The 20,216-nt window shown below is 48.7% G+C and overlaps 1 protein-coding gene across 8 annotated transcripts in view; it reads left to right on the top strand.

Moving 5' to 3' along the window:
* Nucleotides 1-20,216, top strand: part of KCNN3 (potassium calcium-activated channel subfamily N member 3) — an 82,823-nt gene that overhangs the window by 48,004 nt on the left and 14,603 nt on the right. For 7 of the 8 annotated variants that reach the window (XM_061606094.1, XM_061606092.1, XM_061606097.1 and 4 more), the window contains exons 5-7: nt 10,481-10,591; nt 15,807-15,934; nt 17,074-17,143. In XM_061606094.1, coding sequence (XP_061462078.1) covers nt 10,481-10,591; nt 15,807-15,934; nt 17,074-17,143 — 309 coding nt within the window. Of the gene's footprint in view, nt 1-10,480; nt 10,592-15,806; nt 15,935-17,073; nt 17,144-19,523; nt 19,561-20,216 lie in introns of those variants that run through there. The other variant, XM_061606096.1, reaches the window with a different exon arrangement.

The raw sequence follows: 20,216 nt of genomic DNA, 5'->3' as shown, positions 1-20,216 counted from the left end.
CAGCGGCGACACGATAGAAGTTTAGGCTGCATTAACAGAAGTATAGCTTCCAAATAGCGTGAAGTATTAGTTCCCCTCTATTCGGCACTGGTTAGGCCTCATCTTGAGTGCTGCATCCAGTTCTGGTCTCCGCACTTCAAGAAGGATGCAGACAAACTGAAACAGGTTCAGAGGAGGGCAGCAAGGATGATCAGGGGACTGGAAACAAAGCCCTAAGAGGAGAGACTGAAAGAATAATCGTAATATTAATAAATAATAATAAACTTTATTTCTACCCCGCCCTTTTTCCAATAGGACTCAGAGCGGCTTACAACTCAAAACAACACCATTAAAACATACAGAGTATATTATTAAAAAAGAATTAAACTATGAGAAAAATTAAAACCATAAAATATAGGTTAAAAACAGCGGACAATTTAAAATAATAAAATCATATACTGTAGACACCAATCCTATGACATTTAATCTTGGTCGTTCTCTATCCCAAATGCCCATTGAAATAAAACAGTCTTTACTTGTCGCCGGAAAGGCGGCAAGGAGGGAGCTGATCGTACCTCACTCGGAAGGGAGTTCCACAGCCTAGGGGCGGCCACTGAAAAGGCCCTATCTCGTGTCCGCGTCATATGTGCTTGCGAAGGTGTGGGGAACACAAGAAGGGCCTCACCTGAAGATCTCAAGTCCCGGACAGGTTCATGTAGGGAGATACGATCTGTCAAATAGTCTGGACCTGAGCCGTATAGGGCTTTGTAGGTCAAAACCAGCACTTTGAATTGTGACCGGAAACAAATTGGCAGCCAGTGGAGCTGTTGTAACAGGGGAGTTGTATGGTCCCTGTAACCAGCCCCGGTTAGCACTCTGGCTGCAGCTGTTTGTACCAATTTAAGTTTCCGAACAGTCTTCAAAGGCAGCCCCACGTAGAGCGCGTTACAGTAGTCTAAACGGGATGTAACCAAGGCATGCATCGCCCTGGTCAGATCAGGCAGGTCAAGGAATGGGCGCAGTTGGCGCACCAGTTTTAATTGGGCAAATGCGCTCCTGGATACTGCAGCAATCTGGGCCTCCAAATTCAAAGCTGAGTCCAGGAGTACACCCAAACTGCGAACCTGAGACTTCAGAGGGAGTGCGACCCCATCCAGCACCGGTTGAATCCCTATTCCCTGATCTGCCCTCCGGCTGACCAGGAGTACCTCTGTTTTGTCAGGATTTGATCTCAACTTGTTTGCCCTCATCCAGTCCATCACTGATGCCAGACAGTGGTTTAGGGCCTGTACGGCTTGTTTAGCCTGGAGAAGAGAAGACTGAGGGGAGATAGGATAGCACTCTTCAAGTACAATAGTGCCGCGCTTTTCGGTGGCCCGCTTTTCGGCGTTCCGCTGATACGGAGGTTTTCAATTAGAATAAGGCCCCACTCAGACAGTGCTTGTTCCGCTTTTATGGCGTTTTTTTGGCATCAGGAGCCATTCTATTGATGGAGTTCCGGTTTTGGGCGGATTTCGCTTTTAGGCGGGGGTCTGGAACGTAACCCGCCATATGAGTGGGGCCCTACTGTACATGAAAGGTTGCCACACAGAGGAGGGCCGGGATCTCTTCTCGATCATCCCAGAGTGCAGGACATGGAATAATGGGCTCAAGTTGCAGGAAGCCAGATTTTGACTGGACATCAGGAAAAACTCTTCTCAGTGGCTAACACCCTCCCCTTTCATGATGGTTCGCTCATAGGATGCTAGAGACGTAGGAACCCTGCTGGGACCCTGCTGCCAAAAGATAACTTTGAGCCCCTGGATAACTACACCCCTGTGTGCCAATATACCAATACTTGGTCACCACACCAAGTAAATTTGAACTTGTGGGTTGCTGTGCCTTAAAGGTTGGGTGCCACTGGTCTAGACTGCTAGAGGGGCTTAAAGAGGTGAGGAAACTCGAACCTGGGGGCCGAATGTGGCCCTCTACGTCTTCTCAGCGGCTGATTCACCTCCTTTTGCTCCGATTGCTTCCAATCAGCAGGAAAGGACAAAGGAAGAAAACTCTTCCCAGTGGCTAGCATATTCCCCTTTCATGCTGATTGCCTCATAGGACACTGCTCCCAAAAAGGTAAAGGGTCTAAGATCCCCTGAGGTCCTGGACAACTACACCCCTGCTGCTGAGCGGGTGCAAGGCTCGGTCTGGGACTCAGGCGGGAAAGGGTCTCTTTCTCCCTCTCTGAGGCGGCTTGCCGTGCCTGGTGGCTTCCTTCCGACTCACGGGCGTGCCTCTCGCTGACCCGCACCAAGTGTGGATGAGAGACTGAAGGGCTGCTTCTCTTTCTCCTGCCGCTTCTGGAAATCCTGGTCGGCGGGAGCCTCGGTTTCCCCCGCGCAGCAAGAGCGGCCATTTGGTACCCGAGGGCCCCCTTCCTCTGAGCGTGGCACCTGCTCTTGTCGATGACCCTGCGGGCGCCGTCAGCTTGCTTTTAAACACCCTTGGCTGGAAAGGATTGATTGGGCGAGTGCTTCCTTGCTCTCAGGAGCTCTCCACGCAGATCAGTTTCCCTCTCCTGATGCTCGTTAACAACCTTGATGTCCACAGCCACATTTGTGTGTGCATTTTCGCACTTGAACATCAAGCGGCTGCCTCTTACTGAGTCGGCTGAGCTTTGTCTGCTGTGAATCCGCCAAGGGTGTTTCCCCCCCCCCCTTGCTTGCTTGCGGTCTGTGATCCATTTATCTGGAGATGCCCAAGATTGAACCTGTGGCCTTCTGCATGCAGAGTGGGTGCTCTGCCACTGAGTGATGGTTCCTCCCTAGCATACCAATCTCTTTCAAGGCCATAGCTACACATGGAGCGGAATGACGGAATGGGTTGAACCACTTCAGGCTTCTGCAGGGGGGGTTGTCACCTTTTTAAAAAAAGAACCCACACAGTCCTGTACCTTAAAAAAGCCAACTCAGCTGGCCTAGAACGAGGCTAGAACCTTTCTCCTTAGGTGCATCCCCCCCCTCCCCATTTGTATTTTTTCAAACGGGTTTTACTTGCATACGCAAACAAAGAATTTGTGTATATTATCGAAATAAAAATGAAATTAGAAATACCACAACCAGCCACTTAACTTGTGGTTCTTGGGTTTAATGCAATAACTGAGCAATCTTATTTACAAAATGTATAGCTAGATCCTATTTGATGGCTGAAGGGGGCTGGCAGAATGTTTTTAAACTAACTGTGTTTTAGAATGTTGTTAAACTGTGTTTTAGTTTTTTTTTTTTCAATAATTTTTATTCAGATTTTCATAAAACATACAAGACAAAATCATAGAACATTCAAAGACAAAAAACAAAATCAAAAATAGTTAAACAAAAAGAAAAAAAGAAAAAAAAATAAAAAATAAAGAGTAAAATATTGACTTCCCATTTGTCAAAGATCAAATCAGTTATAAGTCTATAATATATAACAATCCTGTCTCTTAAGTCATATTATAAAATCACTTTCCTCCAGTAGTTATCTTACTTAATCATCAAATCTCATAAACATTACTTTATTCTTTCCACAAAAAGTCAAAGAGAGGTTTCAATTCTTTAAGAAATATATCTATCAATTTTTTTTTTCCAGATAAGCATATCGATTAATCCATCTCATTACTAATTATGATAATCTTATTGTCATAACCATAGTCAAAATAAACATTTCAATTAATCCATCACATCAGAATCTGTTAGGTTCAGTAATTTCAGTAGCCATTGTTCTATTATCCCTATTAGTTCCATTTTCCATCTTCCATCTTCAGTAGTCTTGTTAAGTCCAGTAATTTCAGTATCCAATCTTCCATTATCAGTATTCCATAATAATCTTGCTGTCAAAGCCATAGTCATATAGTAAGAGTCTGATGGGAATTACCTCTATCCCAAATATTTTCTTGCCATCCATTCTGAATAGGTTGCTGAAATACTGCTGTAAAATCATATCTCTGTTCTTTTTTTCAAAATACACTGGGTCATCTCTTGAAAGTTTTTCCATTGTCACATGGCTGCAGTTAATTCCATAGATTTTCTCTATATTGGGCTCCATCACGTCATTCCAGTCCAGAAGATTATCCATGCCATTGATAACTTTATCTCTAGAATCTTCATTAATTTCTTCAGAGATAACATTGAGTTCCAAACAATAGATTTTATTTCTAAAGTCCATAGACTCCAAATCTTGTTCCTGTTCCACGTTTGTTCCAATCTCCGGGATCTCCTCTCTCACAGGGACCCCTGTTCCAGTCTCCAGGGTCTCCTCTCTCACAGGGACCCCTGTTCCAGTCTCCAGGGTCTCCTCTCTCACAAGGACCCCTATGTCTTTAATCTCCTGTGTCTCCAAACAATAGATTTTGTTTCTAAAGTCCATAGACTCCAAATCTTTTTCCTGTTCCACGTTTGTTCCAATCTCCGGGGTCTCCTCTCTCACAGGGACCCCTTCCAGGGTCACCTCTCTCACAGGGACCCCTATATCTTTAATCTCCTGCTTCATTTTACTCAATTCAATTTTCAGCTCCTTACAACCCTGTCGCAGGTTTTGTTTCGTTATCTCAATCTCATCCATTATTTTCTGAAACATAGTTATTTCCAGCTTCTCAGCCACTTTCTTAATTGCCATTTTAAAAGAAAAATATAGGAAAACCACTTCTTATTTCAGCAACAATTGGGTTAATACTCCAAACTTGGTGACATCACAGTATAAACAGAGCAGACAGCCTTATCTCTCCATGCTTAAGTAAACAAAATGCAGTTCCCAGGATCGAAACAATTAATGGCGGTCGTCAGGAAACAGATTCGTCAAAATAAAATAGACCAAAAAGAGAGTAGTCTCAGACAATATAATATTCTTCAAAATAAAAATCTGGAATAGAAATCCCTCTTCTGTGTATATCTTTAGAATGCAAATCCAGGACAGCTTTTTGCAACAAAAACAGAGATAAGCTATTAATTAATGAGTAGCAGAGAGAAGTTATGGCTCCCCAGTGAGATGTCAAAAACCGATCAATCTGGCAAATCTCTTTTAAACAGCAACAATTTAAGTCAAGTAAAAGAAAAATATAGAAAGAAGGGTGCTTGCCTGTTAGTGCGTTCTCTCTTAGAAGATAAGATGAACGTTCGCTTTATCAGATAGAGCTTGTTGTTGAAAATCCGTCCCACCTTCGTCGGCTGGACCTCGTCCCATAAATTAATGAGATCTGGTCGTCCCAACAAAAATAGGCTTTGAGGTTAATCTCTTCGTTTCTCCCTACCCGGGAGAAGTTTAATCAGTCAAAAAAAAAAAAAATCTGACTGATATATCTGAATAAGCTTCTTTTGAGGCAGGAGCCCGTCTCAAAAGCAGGCACAGGCTAAGTCACCCTTCCCGGAAGTCCCGTTAAACTGTGTTTTAGAATGCTTTTCTTTTTGTTGCTGTTAAATTGTTTAGATACAACCCCCCTATCCGCATTTTTAAATGCACACCTATATTGTTATTATTATTATTATTATTATTATTAGAATCATAGAATAGTAGAGTTGGAAGGGGCCTACAAGGCCATCGAGTCCAACCCCCTGCTCAATGCAGGAATCCAAATCAAAGCATTCCCGACAGATGGCTGTCCATTATTATATTATGGAGCCAGTGTGGTGTAGTGGCTTAAATGCACATCTATATTATTATTATTATTATTATTATTATTATTAGGGAGCCAGTGTGGCGTAGTGGTTAGAGTGTTGGACTACGACCCGGGAGACCCGGGTTCGAATCCCCACACAGCCATGAAGCTCACTGGCTGACCTTGGGCCCGTCACTGCCTCTCAGCCTCAGAGGGAGGCAATGGGAAACCCCCTCTGAACACCGCTTACCATGAAAACCCTGTTTGTAGGGTCGCCGTAAGTCGGGATCGACTTGAAGGCAGTCTGTTTCATATCATTATTATTATTTTAAGCGTGCACATTAAAAGTAATGTGCAAAGCAACCCTTACATATATGTGTGCAAGCACAAGCATACAAAGGATGTGTTGATGATTAAATCTCAGTCTCGCCCTTCCTCCGAAAGGGAGCCCATAGTGGCAAATAAATGATAAAGCACTTAAACGCATCGTAAAAACAACACATCTTAAAAACAAAACATCTTGAAAAACCAATTCCAGTGTATATGCAGACTGGGATAAAGTGCATGCACGTACTTGCTGCCATTCAGCTTGGGAAAAGCACATTAGCTATTTTCAAGCCTGTTTGTGTGTGAGAGATTTTCCTGCAGGTTGCGGCTGGAGAGGAAGGGTTAACTCTTTCCTCCCCAGCTTCACTCTCAAGGAAGAACACCTGCCTCTCCCCCTCCCCCCCCCGGCAGCAATTAGGCTTGAAAAGTGCTGCAGGCTGGACAGAAAGGCCCCAGGGGCCGCTGGTTCCGCACCCCTAGCTTAAGGACTAGAAACGATGGGTTGTAGCTACTCACAGTAGACCTGTTGAAATGAGTGGATCTAAGCTAGTTATGCCCATTAGTTTTAATTGGTCTAACCTGAGTGGAACTAACTTTTGAAACAACCCTTTATTTTTTATAAAAGAAAGCTGAGTGTTTTAAAGGATGTCAGATTTGGCGCTCACCTGGTACGCTTGCAGGATTGCAGAATATGCACAGGGATAAATAACAGTAAGGCAGAACAGATCACGGAGACATAGCTGAGCTGTCGTTGGCAGTTTTGAGAGCTCAAGCTAAGCTAGAGAGGAAATCCCTCCAGACCTGGCAAGAGTGACCTTTCTGCGCCATTCATCCAGAAAATGAGTCTTTTAGCACCCAAGCTTTCCTCCCTGCCACGGCTGGCAGATCTCAGAGCTGCAGAGGTATAAAGTGACATCTCCTGCTAAGTGGGAACCTGCAGCTTCAGGTCTGGGAGGGAAGGAGGGAGCAGATAACGGCACAATTTCCTCCAGAGTGATAAGGGCTCTGCTGAATATTTAAAACCAAGGCTTAGCTGGTCCGTTACTTTTTATGTACACATTTGAAATAAGAATACTAATCAGTCTTAGGTGTGCGTCTCAAAAATGGCCGAGTGTGAATGCGGCAAATGGGTGGATCTCACAGGCTCGTTCCTCTGCATCGGTCTGTGGTGTTTTTATGCATTTTGGGTGCCTATCCAACAGCATCTGGAGGGCCACGGGTTCCCCACCCTTGCCCTGGACCCATAGCCCAACCAATCAGGGATCACATATTAAGTCCACATGCTGACACGTAAAGCAAGGGCGGGGAGCTTGGCCCTCCAGATGTTTGTTGGCCTCCAGCCCTGCAGCCAGCATGGCTAGTGGTCAGGGATGATGAGAGATGTAGTCCAGCACCATCTGGAAGCCCGCAGGTTCCCCATCCCTACCTTAAGGCGTCCTGGACCCCTTAAGGAACGGATGAGGAACCTGTTGCCAGATGTCTGTCCACAAGGATTATTTCCCTCTGAGTTAAGCTCAAATGGGACATCGTGTAGGATCTCTAGGAAACTGCTGGCTCATCTTTATCCACACTCTTTGGGCATCCCATCTCTCTCTTTTTGCAGTGAGAGGGTTTTGCTTTAAAAGAGAGGCAGGTTTGTCTTTCTTTTTTAAAAAAACCATTGCATGTTGAGGATCAGGGAGTGTGCATGTATTCAGAGAAAACAAAAACTCTAAACCCCACTTATGGGGATGCTCCAGAATTCAGATCGGGCCAGGCTTGTTCATTAAAGAGTCTGTTGCACCGAGATGGGCTTACTGGAGTGTCTAATCTTGCAGGGTGGGGTGGGGGGAGGGATGGAGAAAGGGAAAAACAGATTTGAGGGTTTGTTTATTTTTTACATCTGCACAACCGCATTTCAGGCTCCTGCTGTGGACATGCATGTTCATGCTGACACACACTAACTACACTTGCCCACCCCCCAGACTTCTGTCTAAATCGTATGGAGGATTGACCCCTGTCTGTGTTTAGATGAGGAAATGATGCCTTTGTCTACCGTCCTCCAACGGGTCGTAATCCCTCAGATAGAGACACTACCAGCTGTTGCTGCTCTGGGTAGGCGGTCGGGGGGGTGCAGGAAGGCAAACACTCCTCCCCCTCCCGGCTTCTTTTTGCAACCCGTTGCTGGGAGCGTCGGAAGCGCTTTGCCATTTCTGCGAGGGCTCTGCGTCTGCCGCGGTGTTGCTCCCATTTTCCTGGAAGTCGGTGCGCAAAGGATGAATGGCAGAGTTCAGGAATGGGGAGGCCTTTTCAGCCTGAGGGCCGCTTTCTCTTCTGGGCAACCTCCGGGGGGCCGCTTGATAGCGGTGGACAAGGTCAGAGGCAAAAGTGAGGCAGCGATGAGTATAAATTTTACCCTCACACTCCTCTCTGTCCTTTTTCCAGGCAAGCGAGAGGCAGTAGTGGAATTCAGGGGGCACATCCCAGCCAGGCAAGAACACTCAAGGGGTGTGTGTGAAGCAAAACTGGGGAGGCAGTGTGGCCTGGGGATAAGGCCAAGGGCCAGACTGAGAGACTTGGAGGGCCACATTCAGGCCTGAGGGTCTCCCCACCCCCGATGGACATGCATCCTCAAAAGCACATCTGTGGGAGTGGCTCTGACTGGTGGCTCCGTGTCAGAGTGGCAGTAGAATCCGCTTTGGGTTTTAGTCCAGACTTTCAAGGAGCTCGCACTTTGGACAGCTCCTTGACAAAACCCTGGAGCGGATTCCACTGTTCCATTGACATGGAGCCACCACTGGATTGGACCATGACAGCAAGGGAAGGGGAGCCCTGTGGTCCTCCATTTATTGCTGGACTACAACTCCCATCATCCCTGGCCATTGGCCATGCTGGCTGGGGCAACGTGGAAGTTGGGAGCCCAAGAACATTGTTCAGTGACAACTCCCATCACCCCTGACTGTTGGCCATGCTGGCTGTGGGGCTGATAGGAGACGGAATCCAAGCAACATACGGGGCACCAAGTTGGGGAAAGCTGTGTTTGATTGCAAGCTGCAGACAAGGCCGCCTGTGTTGGTTTACACTGCCTGGTTGTTTAGGTTGTTGTTGCTGTTGTAGTTGGCAACATGAATCACCTGAATAACAGGAATTTATCATGAATGTTATCCATAATAAGCACAATAACAAATGGCCGTGAATACAAATCTGTTATTTTAACATGGTATAACGGAAGGGAAACCTTTTTCAGCTCAAGGGCCGCATTCCCTTTTGGGCAGCCTTCCAAGGGCCACATTCCGGGGTGGGCGGGGCCAAAAGCAAAAAATGGGTGGAGCAAGTAATATAAAATTTATCCTCCATCCAATCAAAGATGAGGCGTGATCAGAGTTCAAGGATGCAGTCCAGTCAGGCAAATCCGTTCAGGGTGCAAAGTGAGAGGGTTAGGCCTGGGGAGAGTTCTAAGGGCCAGGCAGAAAAACCCAGAGGGCCACTTTTGGCTCCCCAGCCTGAGGTTCACCACCCCTACAGTAAAATGAGCAATGCCTTTGGAGCTATCCAAGACTACTGTTTCAGCACCATGGACAGTGGCTCGAATGCAGTGCAGAGACTGCCTTCTGGCCTCATTTAAAGCCTCTGTATGTATGTATGTATGTATTTAATTTGTTTAATTAATTAATTTATTTATATCCTGCCCTTCCTCCCGGTAGGAGTCCAGGGCGGCAAACAAAAGCACTAAAAACTTTAAAACATCATAAAAACAAACTTTAAAACACATTAAAACAAAACATCTTTAAAAACAGTTCTTTAAAAAAGCTGTCAAAACATTGTCTAAGATTAAAAACATTTTAGAAAAGAAGATTTCAGAACTTCTTAAAAAGCCATTCCCATACAGATGCAGACTGGGATGAGGTCTCCACTGAAAAGGCTTGTTGAAAGGGGCAGGTCTTCAATAGGCACCGAAAAGATAACAGAGATGGTGCCTGTCTAATATTTAAGGGGAGGGAATTTCACAGGGTAGGTGCCACCTTATGACACAGCTTCAGGTTTCAGGTCAGCTGTGTGTGTGGCCCTTCAGACTGTTATTTCCCCTCTCTTTCATCTTTCACCTGCCAAACTGTGGAGCTGGAAGGACTCAGAATTATGTTCTTACAGGATTAGATAAATATATGGAGGATCAGGCTATCAGTGGCTACTTGCCATGGTGGCTATGTTTACCTCCACTGTCAGAGGCAGGATGCTTCTGAATACCAGTTTCTGGAAACTGCAGGAGGGGAGAGTCACTGTTGTGCTCAGGTCCCGCTTGTGGGCTTCTCAGGGGCATCTGGTTGGCCGCTGGGAGAGCAGGAGGCTGGACTAGAGGGACCACTGGCCTTGATCCGGCAGGCTTTTCGGTTCTTACATACTTAGAATGTCATAGCAGCAAAGCTAGATGGTCCATTAGCTGGACCCAGCAGGCTCACCTTATGTTCAGGCTGCCTTAGGCTGGGTCAGTATAATATCCCTCCCTCTGAAACTGGTTTATTGGATTGGGTTGGATTTCATGACCGTTCCCTGGCTAACTCTTGGCTTTCTGTTCTCTCCCCCACCTGCCAGGGGGCCGGCTGCACCGCCCTGGTTGTGGCTGTCGTGGCACGGAAGCTGGAGCTCACCAAAGCCGAGAAACACGTCCACAACTTCATGATGGACACGCAGCTCACCAAGCGGGTAAGCGGCCTACGAGTGGGAGGCAGGGATCCTTCTTTGAGAGGCCCCTGTGGCCCGATGGTGGAGCACCTGCTTTGCACGCAGAAGGTCCCAGGTTCAACCCCCAGCATCTCCTGGTATGGCTGGAGAAAAAGACTCCCTGCCTGAAACTCTGGAGAGCCACTGCCCCTTATTCAGAACAACAAGGACTAGAATTTTGCATTCTTTTAAGGGGAAGGGCCACAGCTCAATGTGTAGAACACCTGCTTTGCATGCAGAAGGTCCCTGGTTCAACCCCCAGCATCTCCAGGTAAGACTTAGGAAAAAGACACCCTGCCTCAAACACTGAAGAGCCTCTGCCCCTTTATTCAGAACGATGAGGACTGGAACCTCGTTTTATTTTTAGGGAAATCTCAGTGCGTAGAGCACCTGCTTTGTGTCCAGAAGGTCTCAGGTTCAAACCCCAGCATCTCCAGGCAGGGCTGGGGAAACAGACTCCCTGCCTGAAACCCTGGAGAGTGTCTGTACTGTATTCAGAATGATGAGGACTGGAAACTTGGGTTTATTTTTAGGGAAAACTCAGCTTTGGATGCAGAAGGTCCCAGGTTCAATCCCTGACATTTCTGGTTCAAACAGGGCTGGGGAACCTCTGGCCCTCCAGGTGTAGCTGGACTCTCAGCTCCTCCTCACCCCCAGCCAGCATGATCAGTGATCCAGGCAGATGGAAGTTGGAGTCTGATGAGATGTTGCATTGGCGAGGGGCCCTGGTTTAATCTATGAATTACATCCCTGATATTAGACCATTATTTCTTGACAACCATATGGGTCCACCAAGATGGTAACATTGACTGCCTTGAATTTTATTTGATCTAGGAGCCTTTTGTTTTGGCTGAAGAGTGGGGTCAAGATTCTCCACACAAATTTGGGATGAGGAACCTGTGGCCCTCCAGACGTTGCTAGACTACAACTCCTATGATTTTTTGTTTTAAAACAAGTCTCTAGCCCTTTAACGGTCATGAATGCCTGGGGAAACTTCCTCTTTCAACAAGTCTTTTAAGTTGAGACCTTGTCCCAGTCTGTGTCTATGTTGGAATTGCTTTTTAAAATGTTTTTAAACCTTCTTTTAAAACCTTCTTTTAAAAAATCAGAAGAACTTGGTGTTCCCCATTCAAGGAACACCATCTCAGAACTGTATACCTTTCCTCCCTTTTTTGTTTTGGCTGTTGCTGTTGGCTCCGGCCTAGTAGCTTTCTTGTACTTCCCTTCTGGTCCCCCCACGCCCCCCCTTGCCAGTTCATTATCTAAATTGCTTTCTCCTCCGCCTCTCTTGCTTATAGAAGCCTTTTTTTTTTTTTTTAGCTGAGATGAAGAGCAGGCGCTTTAGTCTCTAGGGCAAGTTTTGCGAGTTCCCCCAGCTGCTGAGGTGGAAACGGAGTCGGGAAAAATGTCAGAGGCTCCCTTCGAGGAGGGAGAGAGAGATTGTGCGATGATTAAAAAGACCCATTTGAAAGCCCGTTTCAGAGCGGGTGTGGGCTGTGTCCCGTCAGGGCAGCAGCGGAGCAGATTAATGGTTCGGGGAGGTGTTTGTTCAAAGGCCCCAGCCTGCGTGAAGTTTGTGAAGATCTCCTGCGTCTCATGCGTGTCGGACAGGCAGGGCGGGGCAGGAGGGTGCGGTGGACAGATTGATCCGGCAAGGCAGCACCACCACGTTAATAAGCTGTCCCAGACGTCAGCCGCCTAGGCCCTTTCCTTGTTAATGTATTTTATTTATGTATTTGTTTCTTCCAGATTTTGTTTTTTTTAAAGCCCTCTTCTCAGTTGTTTTGGTCCCCAAAGTAGGATATAATTGTTTTAGCATTTAATGCAAAGTTTGTGCAACATCTCTCTCTTTTTTTGGTCAAGGTACCCATTGCCCTTGGGGATAATCTCTGGGGAGGGGCTGCGTATTGTTTTGTGGGCAGGGCCAAAGCCAGAACCAGGTGAGAGCCCAAACTGTTTGGGGCCGCCCTCTTTTTTTCTCTTTCGGACACCCTTCTGCCCCCGGTCCCCTCTTCCTCCCGGTGGAATGCTGGGCACGGAACTGGTCTTCTTTCCAGAGGTCTGAGCTGGAACATTTGCCTGCAGAAAGTTCAGATGGCCTGTGGGGAAAACAATTTGGAAACCACTGATCTAAGCAATCTGACAGGGTCTACACGGGGGCGGGTGATCCTTCAGGAAACACGGGAAGAAATTTCATTTAAGCAAAACAATACCAAATCTGCAGAAGATCAGCCTGGGGGAGAGTTCTCAGTAGGGGAAGAATGTACCCTTCTCTGCACGGCCATGTTCTTCTGCAACGTTGCAAAAGCGCTGCAGCTCTACACAGGCACAAATGTACGCTTGCTAGGTGGTCAGCCAAGCGAAGAGCCCCTCCTTGGCCGTAATTCACTGGGTACACGCACACAGGCAGAGGATTTCCTGCCCTCCTGGGCCGTTAATTGCAAAGCACCCAAATCGTGTTTTCCATTTTCTTTCTAGAGTTTCCAAAGGAGCCTTTGCGTGTAGCAGGGGTGGTTCGTGGGTGGAGCCGGCCTTCCCTGCCTCGAAGTGGCCCGGTGCCTCTTTTTAGGTCCTCGAAAAGAAAAAGACAAAACTGTGAAGGGGGAGTGGAGGAAAGGCTTGCTTTTTGCATCGCCCTGGGAATGGGGGCAGTGAGGTGTTGCTGGTGGAAAGAGATCGGCGAGAGTGCCTGCCCTACATTTCGAGAAATGAGCCTGTCTCTGGATGGGGATACGAGAGAGCAAGCTTGGGGTCAAATGACAGGGAAGGAGGGATGGAGAAAAACGACCTCTCCCCAGCTCAGGCTAGTGCAACTCCCATCCCCCTGGATTAACAGTTACTATAGTGCAGTGGCGGGGTGCCATTTTCAGCCCAAGGGCCACATTCCCTTCTTGGCTGCCTTCCAAGGGTTGCATGCCATGGGTGAGTGGGGCCAGCGGCAAGAGTGTGCAGAGCGACAAATGTCCATTTTAGCTTTGTACGGTAGGCTTTCTTCATCCAAACACCCGTCTCTATCTGCTCTCTGGGACTGGTGAGGGGTGTGGCCTAAAGAGAGTCCCAAGGGCCAGACAGAGGAGCCTGGAGGGCCACACTTGGGTTTTTGATTCCATCCCTGACATCTCCAGAGTGTTTTTTTAATGGTCAGGCATCAAGCAAAAGAAAACACGGGAAGCTGCTGTACACAGAGTTGAGACTGTTGATCCATCGAGTTCAATATTGTCTACACAGACTGGCAGCGGCTCTCCAGGGTTTCAGGCAGGGGACCTTCCCAGCCCCGACTGGAGATGCCGGGGATTGAACCTGGGACCTTCTGCACGCAAAGCAGATGCTCTGCCGCTGAGCCACAGCCCTTCCCCATTTGGGGCAGGAAGCAGCATTGCATCACTGTCAGCTTCTGTCCGCCTCACCCTATTCCACCAACGTTCTCCTCCCCAGCAAATGGCTTTATAGCCCTGTAAATTAAAAAGGTATTAGCTGCCCTGTGTAGCATCTCAAGGGTTTGGGAAATCAAATTGGAAGCTGAGTTGTTATTGGCATTAGCTAAATTACACATCATGAAGAATGTAATTGGTTTCAGAAGGAAGCTCCTTTCACGGGGGGGGGACTGCACCACTTAGTGGGTAGAGCATCTGCCTTGCACGCAAAACGTCACAGTTTCAGTCCTCGGCATCTCCAGCTAGAACAGGGGTGGGGAACCGGTGGCCCCCCAGATGTTGTTGGCCTCCTGTCAGCCCCTACCAGTATGGCTAGGGGATGATGGGAGTTGCAATGCAGGAACATTGGAGTCCCACTGGTTCCCTACCCCTGCCCCATGCACATGCCCCAACCAATCAGGGATCACATATTTAATGCACTGATAGAAGTGTAACGCAAGGAAGGGAGTTCATGGCCCTCCACTCGTTGTTGGACTCCAGCTCCCATCAGCCCCAGCCAGCATTGACTGATGGTCAGGGATGATGGGAATTGTGGTTCAGCAACATCTGGAGGGCCACCGGGTTCCCATCCCTACATTAAAAGAAGACAGAATTGTGATGGAGGTAGCTAGAGGCAGGAAAGGAAAGTTACAGTCTAGTTTATGGATAGCGACCTGGACTGCAGCTCCCATCAGCCCCAGCCAGCATGGCTGGCAGCCAGGGATTATGGGAGCTGTAATCCAGCAATGTCTAGAGGGCCACAGGTTGCCCATCCCTGTCCCACACACATGTCACAACCAATCAGGGATTAAATGACCTTATAGAGGGATGATGAAATTTGTAATCCAGCAATGTTTGGAGGACTCCGCATTGGCTATCCTTGTGGCGTGTCAGAAAAGTTGGTGGCACTTGTGAGTCTTCCCCCGTCATCTTCCTCTCCACCCCCCACAACACACCATGCGTCGAGAATGATTGGTAGGTTGGCTTGGAGCCAAGGCAGCCACAGCCAATTAATTCTGTAGCAACCGCTGAGAAAACAGCTGCTGTTTTAACCGACAGCTTTCCGAAACACGTGTCGAAGAAGCTGCGGTGCCATCTGCCGGCCAGTTACGCAGTGGGGCTTACGAAAGCATGGTGGCAAGCAGAGAACTCCTAGCCAGGGCTCAGGCCTACTAAGTTGTGTGTGTGGGGAGACCGATCAAGGGTTCCTCTGAGCACGTGCAGTATGCCATCTCCCCACTGAGTAACCACAGCCGGCCTCTGTGCCTCTTAACCTTCACAGCTCTATCTGCACTATAAATTTAAAGCTGTATCATGCCAGTTTAAATAGTCAGGTCTTTCCCCAAGGAATCCTGGGATGTGTAGTTTGTTGAGGGGGCTGAGAGTTGTTGGGAGACTCCTGTTCCCTTTGCAGAGCTATGATTCCCAGAGTGGTTTAACAATCCATCCTTCCTCCCAGGGAACTGTTCCCCACTTCCACCCCACTTAGAGCTTTTTAAAAATCAGTTTTTGTTATATGGATCTGTACTATATTTTCAGCAATGTAAGGATCGGCACGCTTCCCCTGAAAGTTGGAAGCAGAGGGAATAATGAGAGCCCTCTTCTCGGTGAATCTGTGTAATTCTTCATAGAGGAGGATGAGACCAATCCTTGGCTATTTGCTCTTTAAAGGCTGTAGCCTGTCTTCGGGGGGGGGGGACAGAGGGAAGGAGAATGTGACCCTCATCTGGGCAGATGAGCTAACCCTCGGGGGGGGGGTTGGGCTGTCTGCTTTCCTCTTGCAGATCAAAAACGCCGCCGCCAACGTCTTGCGGGAGACCTGGCTCATCTACAAACACACCAAACTGCTGAAGAAGATTGACCATGCCAAAGTCCGGAAGCACCAGAGAAAGTTCCTCCAAGCCATTCACCAGTAAGCGGGGCTCTTCCTCTTTCTGCCACGCTGGCATCTCCAATGAAAAGATCGCAGGTAGCAGAGCCTGGAAAGATCTGGGCCTGGGACATAAGGAGCGGCTGCGGCCAGGCGGAGCAGACATTTACTGTGCTGGATGGATCCAAGGGCTGTGGCTCAGTGGCCGAGCACACGTCTTGCATGCAGAACGCCCTGAGTTCAATCCCTGGCATCTCCTGGTTTGTTTTTTTTAAAGTCAGGTAGCAGTTGTAGGAAACATAGCAAGCTGCCTTATACCAAGTCAGACCATCTCAGTCAGTACTGTCTACACTGACTGGCAGCAGCAGCTGGCCAGGGTTTGAGGCAGGGGTCTTTCCCCACCCTATCTGGTGATTGAACCCGGGACCTTCTGTATGCAAAGCAGACACTCCTGTCACTGAGCTATGGTCCTCCTCTTTCTGCTTGGGACTCTGAACAGCCCCTGGCAGTCAGAGCAAAACGAACTAGAGGGATGAAGCGTCAACCCTGGAGAGTTACTGCCTGTCCGTATTCAGAGGACAGAGCCAGATGGACTGGTGGTCTGGCTTGATATAAGGCAGATTCCTGTTTCTTACAAAAACCACACACCTTCGTTATTCAGAACCACGAGGACTGGAATCTTACTTTATTTTTAAGGGAAGGACGATAACTTAGTAGTTAATGATGGGCGCTCTCGCCTTGAAGATTGGGACTACTATAGATGAATGAACCATTCATCACCGTCCTGGCTTCATAATGAGCGGCACGCTCTCCATTTAGAGAGGCTGAATAAATCGTCTATGCTAATTCCGGTCTGTTTCTCAGGTCGTGCTAGCAGCTCAGTCACCGCTTCAGGCCTGGTGGATAAGCTCTTCCAGCGTGGGTGTCACTGAGATGGCCGAAGATTTAACTGAGGCTGGTGTGGGGTGAACAGGCAGGGCTGCTCTGTGAGTCTTCCTCTGGGTCTCCAGGCAGCAGCTCAACTTGTCAAGATTCCAGTCCTCATTGAGAATCCAGCAAGGCAACCGGGCTTTACCGACCTTGGGCTGGTGGAAGGTGAAGAGGAGGCCGGACAGGACACCCCTTTTGATAGCCTGCATGCCAAAGGCCTCCATTGGTTGCTTTTTATCCCCTTTTCCCAGGTTGAGGAGCGTAAAGATGGAGCAGCGGAAGCTGAGCGACCAAGCCAACACCCTGGTCGATCTTTCCAAGGTAATCCCCTCCCTTCCTTTAAGGGCCTGGATATTTGTATTGTGGATGGGTAGAAACTAGCCTACTGTAAAACGCTGTGGTTTATGTTGGTTGCTCTGCCCACTTTTCCCTCTGGCCCCGCCCACCACTGGAATAATTATTACTATTATTGCTAGTATTATTACTACTACTACTATTACTTCTACTACTACCATTATTACTATTACTGCTGCTGTTACTACTACTACTACTATTATTATTATTACTATATCTACTGCTACTTCTATTCCTACTGCTACTACTGCCACGATTATTAATATTACTACTACTGCTATCGCTGCTGCTGCTACTACTGCTATTTACTACTAATACTACTGCTGCTATTATATTTACATTTACATTTCTATCCCACCTTTCCTGCAAGGAGCTCAAGGTGGCATACAAACATGGTTCTCCTCTCTGTCCTCACAACAACCCTGTGAGGTAGGTTAGGCTGAGAGGCAGTGACTGGCCCAAGGTCACGCAGGCAGCTTCAGGGCCAACCTGGGGGTTCCTCTCCAAAGCCCTTCCTCCCCAAAGGAGCCCCGGGCGGCAAACAGCGATAAAACGATAAAAACATCTTGAAGAACAAAACCTCTTGAAACCAAAACACCTTAAAAATATCTGTAGAAGCTGAAACATTTGAAAAACCATTCCACGGCAGATGCAGACTGAGATAAAGGTCTCTACTTAAAAGGCTTGTTGAAAGAAGGAGGGCTTCAGTAGGCACCAGAAAGATGACAGAGATGATGCGGGTATAATTTAAGACAGGAGCAAGGAACCCTTTTCAGCCCAGGGGCCGCATTCCTTCCTGGGCAACTTCCCGAGGGCCACATGCTGGTGGTGGGCGGGGCCAGAGGAAAAAGTGGGCAGAGCAACCAACATAAACCATAGCGTTTTACAGTAGGCTAGTTTCTACCCATCCCCACTCCTCTCTGTCCTCCACCCAGGCAAGCAAGAAGCATGGCCCAGAGTTCAAGGATGGCACAAACGCTCTAGGAGTGTGTCAAGCAAGGCCAGTGAAGGGCTTGGCTGAGGGAGAAAGGGGCGTGACTGGGAGAGGGGGTGTGGGATGGGAGAGTCCCAAGGGCTGGATGTAGAGGCTTGGAGGGGTTGCCTTTGGTCCCTGGCCTGGGATATGGAAATAAGATGAGGTGGTAGAGTCCTGGGGCGGTGGACTGTCTTGGACTGTACCACTGCAGACTGTTGGTTGATTGAGAAATCGCATTTATGGCCACTTGGACTTGATACAAAGATGCAAAGGATCCCCATGAGTGAGGTGTGGGTATTCCCCCCCACACACACACACAAACAGAGCAACAATATTTCTTTCAGTGGTAGCTCCTTGAAAGTTCAGGATAAAAACCTGGAGCGGATTCCCCAGCCCCACTGACATGGAGCCGCCAGCTCCCACGTTGCTTCCCTGCAAACAGTCAGAAATCTCACCCCTCCCTGAATCCTGTTCCTCCAGCCTGTTTTGATCCCTCTTTGCATGGGGATTCTGAGGCAGGGAGGGGCGGGCGGTGGTGGGAGGCTGGGAGCAAGCCGTGATCTGGCACCTTCCGTGCGGGGCTTCCCCGAGCATTTGGTTGCCAAGCAACCCCGCGGAAGGAAGCAATCACGCTCTCTTCTCTGCTGAAACCTGTGAAGGGATGGTGTGTGTGTGTGTGTGGCAGGGAGAGAGATGTGTTTACCGAATTGTGCTCGCCGCTTTCTTGCTTAAGGACATTGGGAGAGCCCTGTCGAATCGGACCAAAGGCCCATCTAGACCAGCGTCCTGTTCTCACAGCGGCCAACCAGATGCCTATTCTGGGAAGCCCACAAGCAGGACCCGAGCACATGGGCAAGTCTCTCCACTTGCGATTCCTTGCCACTGGGATTCAGAGGCATCCTGTCTCTGACAAGGGACAGCTCGGAAACCTTTGGCCCTCCAGATGTTGCTGACCTACAAGGCCCATCAGCTGCAGCAAGCATGGCCAACCACCAGGGATGATGGGAGCTATAGTTCAGCAAGATCTGGAGGGCCGTGTCTTCCCCTCCACTAATGTCGAACATGACCATCAGGGCTAGTCGCTTTTGATAGGCTGATCCTCCCTGAATTTGTCCGGTCGTCTTGCAAAACCCTCCGAGCTGGTGTGTGTCACTGCCTCTTGTGGGGGGCCGAAGGCCACGGTTTAACTGTGCGCTGTGCAAAGAAAGATGTTGCGTTGTCCACCCTGACGCTTCCTTGCTTCCCTCGAAGGGTCTGCCTTTTGCATGCAGAATGTGTGCTTGTGTGTGTGTTAAACAAACCCCAGTTAGTATACAAGACCCCACGTGGAGCTTTGAGCAAAGTCTTTTGGTCACGCGCGGTTTCCTCCAGCGCCTTGCCTCCCCTGCCCTGTGACACGGCCAGATGGGGCCCAACGCACCCCTCCCTCCAGCTCCACCACCTCCCAGCAGCTGATTTGAAGGAATCCAATGGGAAAGGGCCGTCGCTCAGTTGCAGAGCATCTGCGTCGCACGCAAGAGGTCCCAGGTTCAATCCCCGGCATCTCCAGGTACGGGCTGGGGATACCCCCTATCCGGAACCTTGCTGCCGCCAGCCAGTGTTGGCAATGCTGACCATTGGCCTGATGCGGTGTCAGGCAGCTTGCTGTTTCATTCCGCCCTTTGTTCAGGACCTTGAGGGCTAGAATCTTGTGTTCTTTTCAGGAGGAGGACCGCAGCTCAGCAACAACTTATCCCCGGCTCAGACCCCAGTGGCATCTCCAGGTAGGGGCTGAGAGGGACTCCCTGCCTAAAAACCCATGGAGAGCCGCTGGCGGTCAGTGCGGACAGTCCTGATCTGGACAGACCGATGCCCTGAGTCGGTGAAAGGCGGCTTCCTATTTTCCGAGCCGCCAGGAGATCTGATCCGTTTCTGGCTGGCAGCAGTGTAGCCTGCTGGGCTGCTGCTTAACCCTCCCCCTCCACGCAGCCGTTCCTCAGGAGCCAGTGCCATTGCTGCTATTTGGTTCTGTTCTCAGGGATCTTAACCCCCCCCCTCCGCACAAACTCAAGCTCCCTTGGCAAA

This window comes from Rhineura floridana, chromosome 22 (genome assembly GCF_030035675.1).
Source record: "Rhineura floridana isolate rRhiFlo1 chromosome 22, rRhiFlo1.hap2, whole genome shotgun sequence".
NCBI lineage: Eukaryota > Metazoa > Chordata > Lepidosauria > Squamata > Rhineuridae > Rhineura > Rhineura floridana.
Note: the sequence above shows the minus strand (reverse complement) of the source record. Positions and strands in the feature narration are given on the sequence as shown.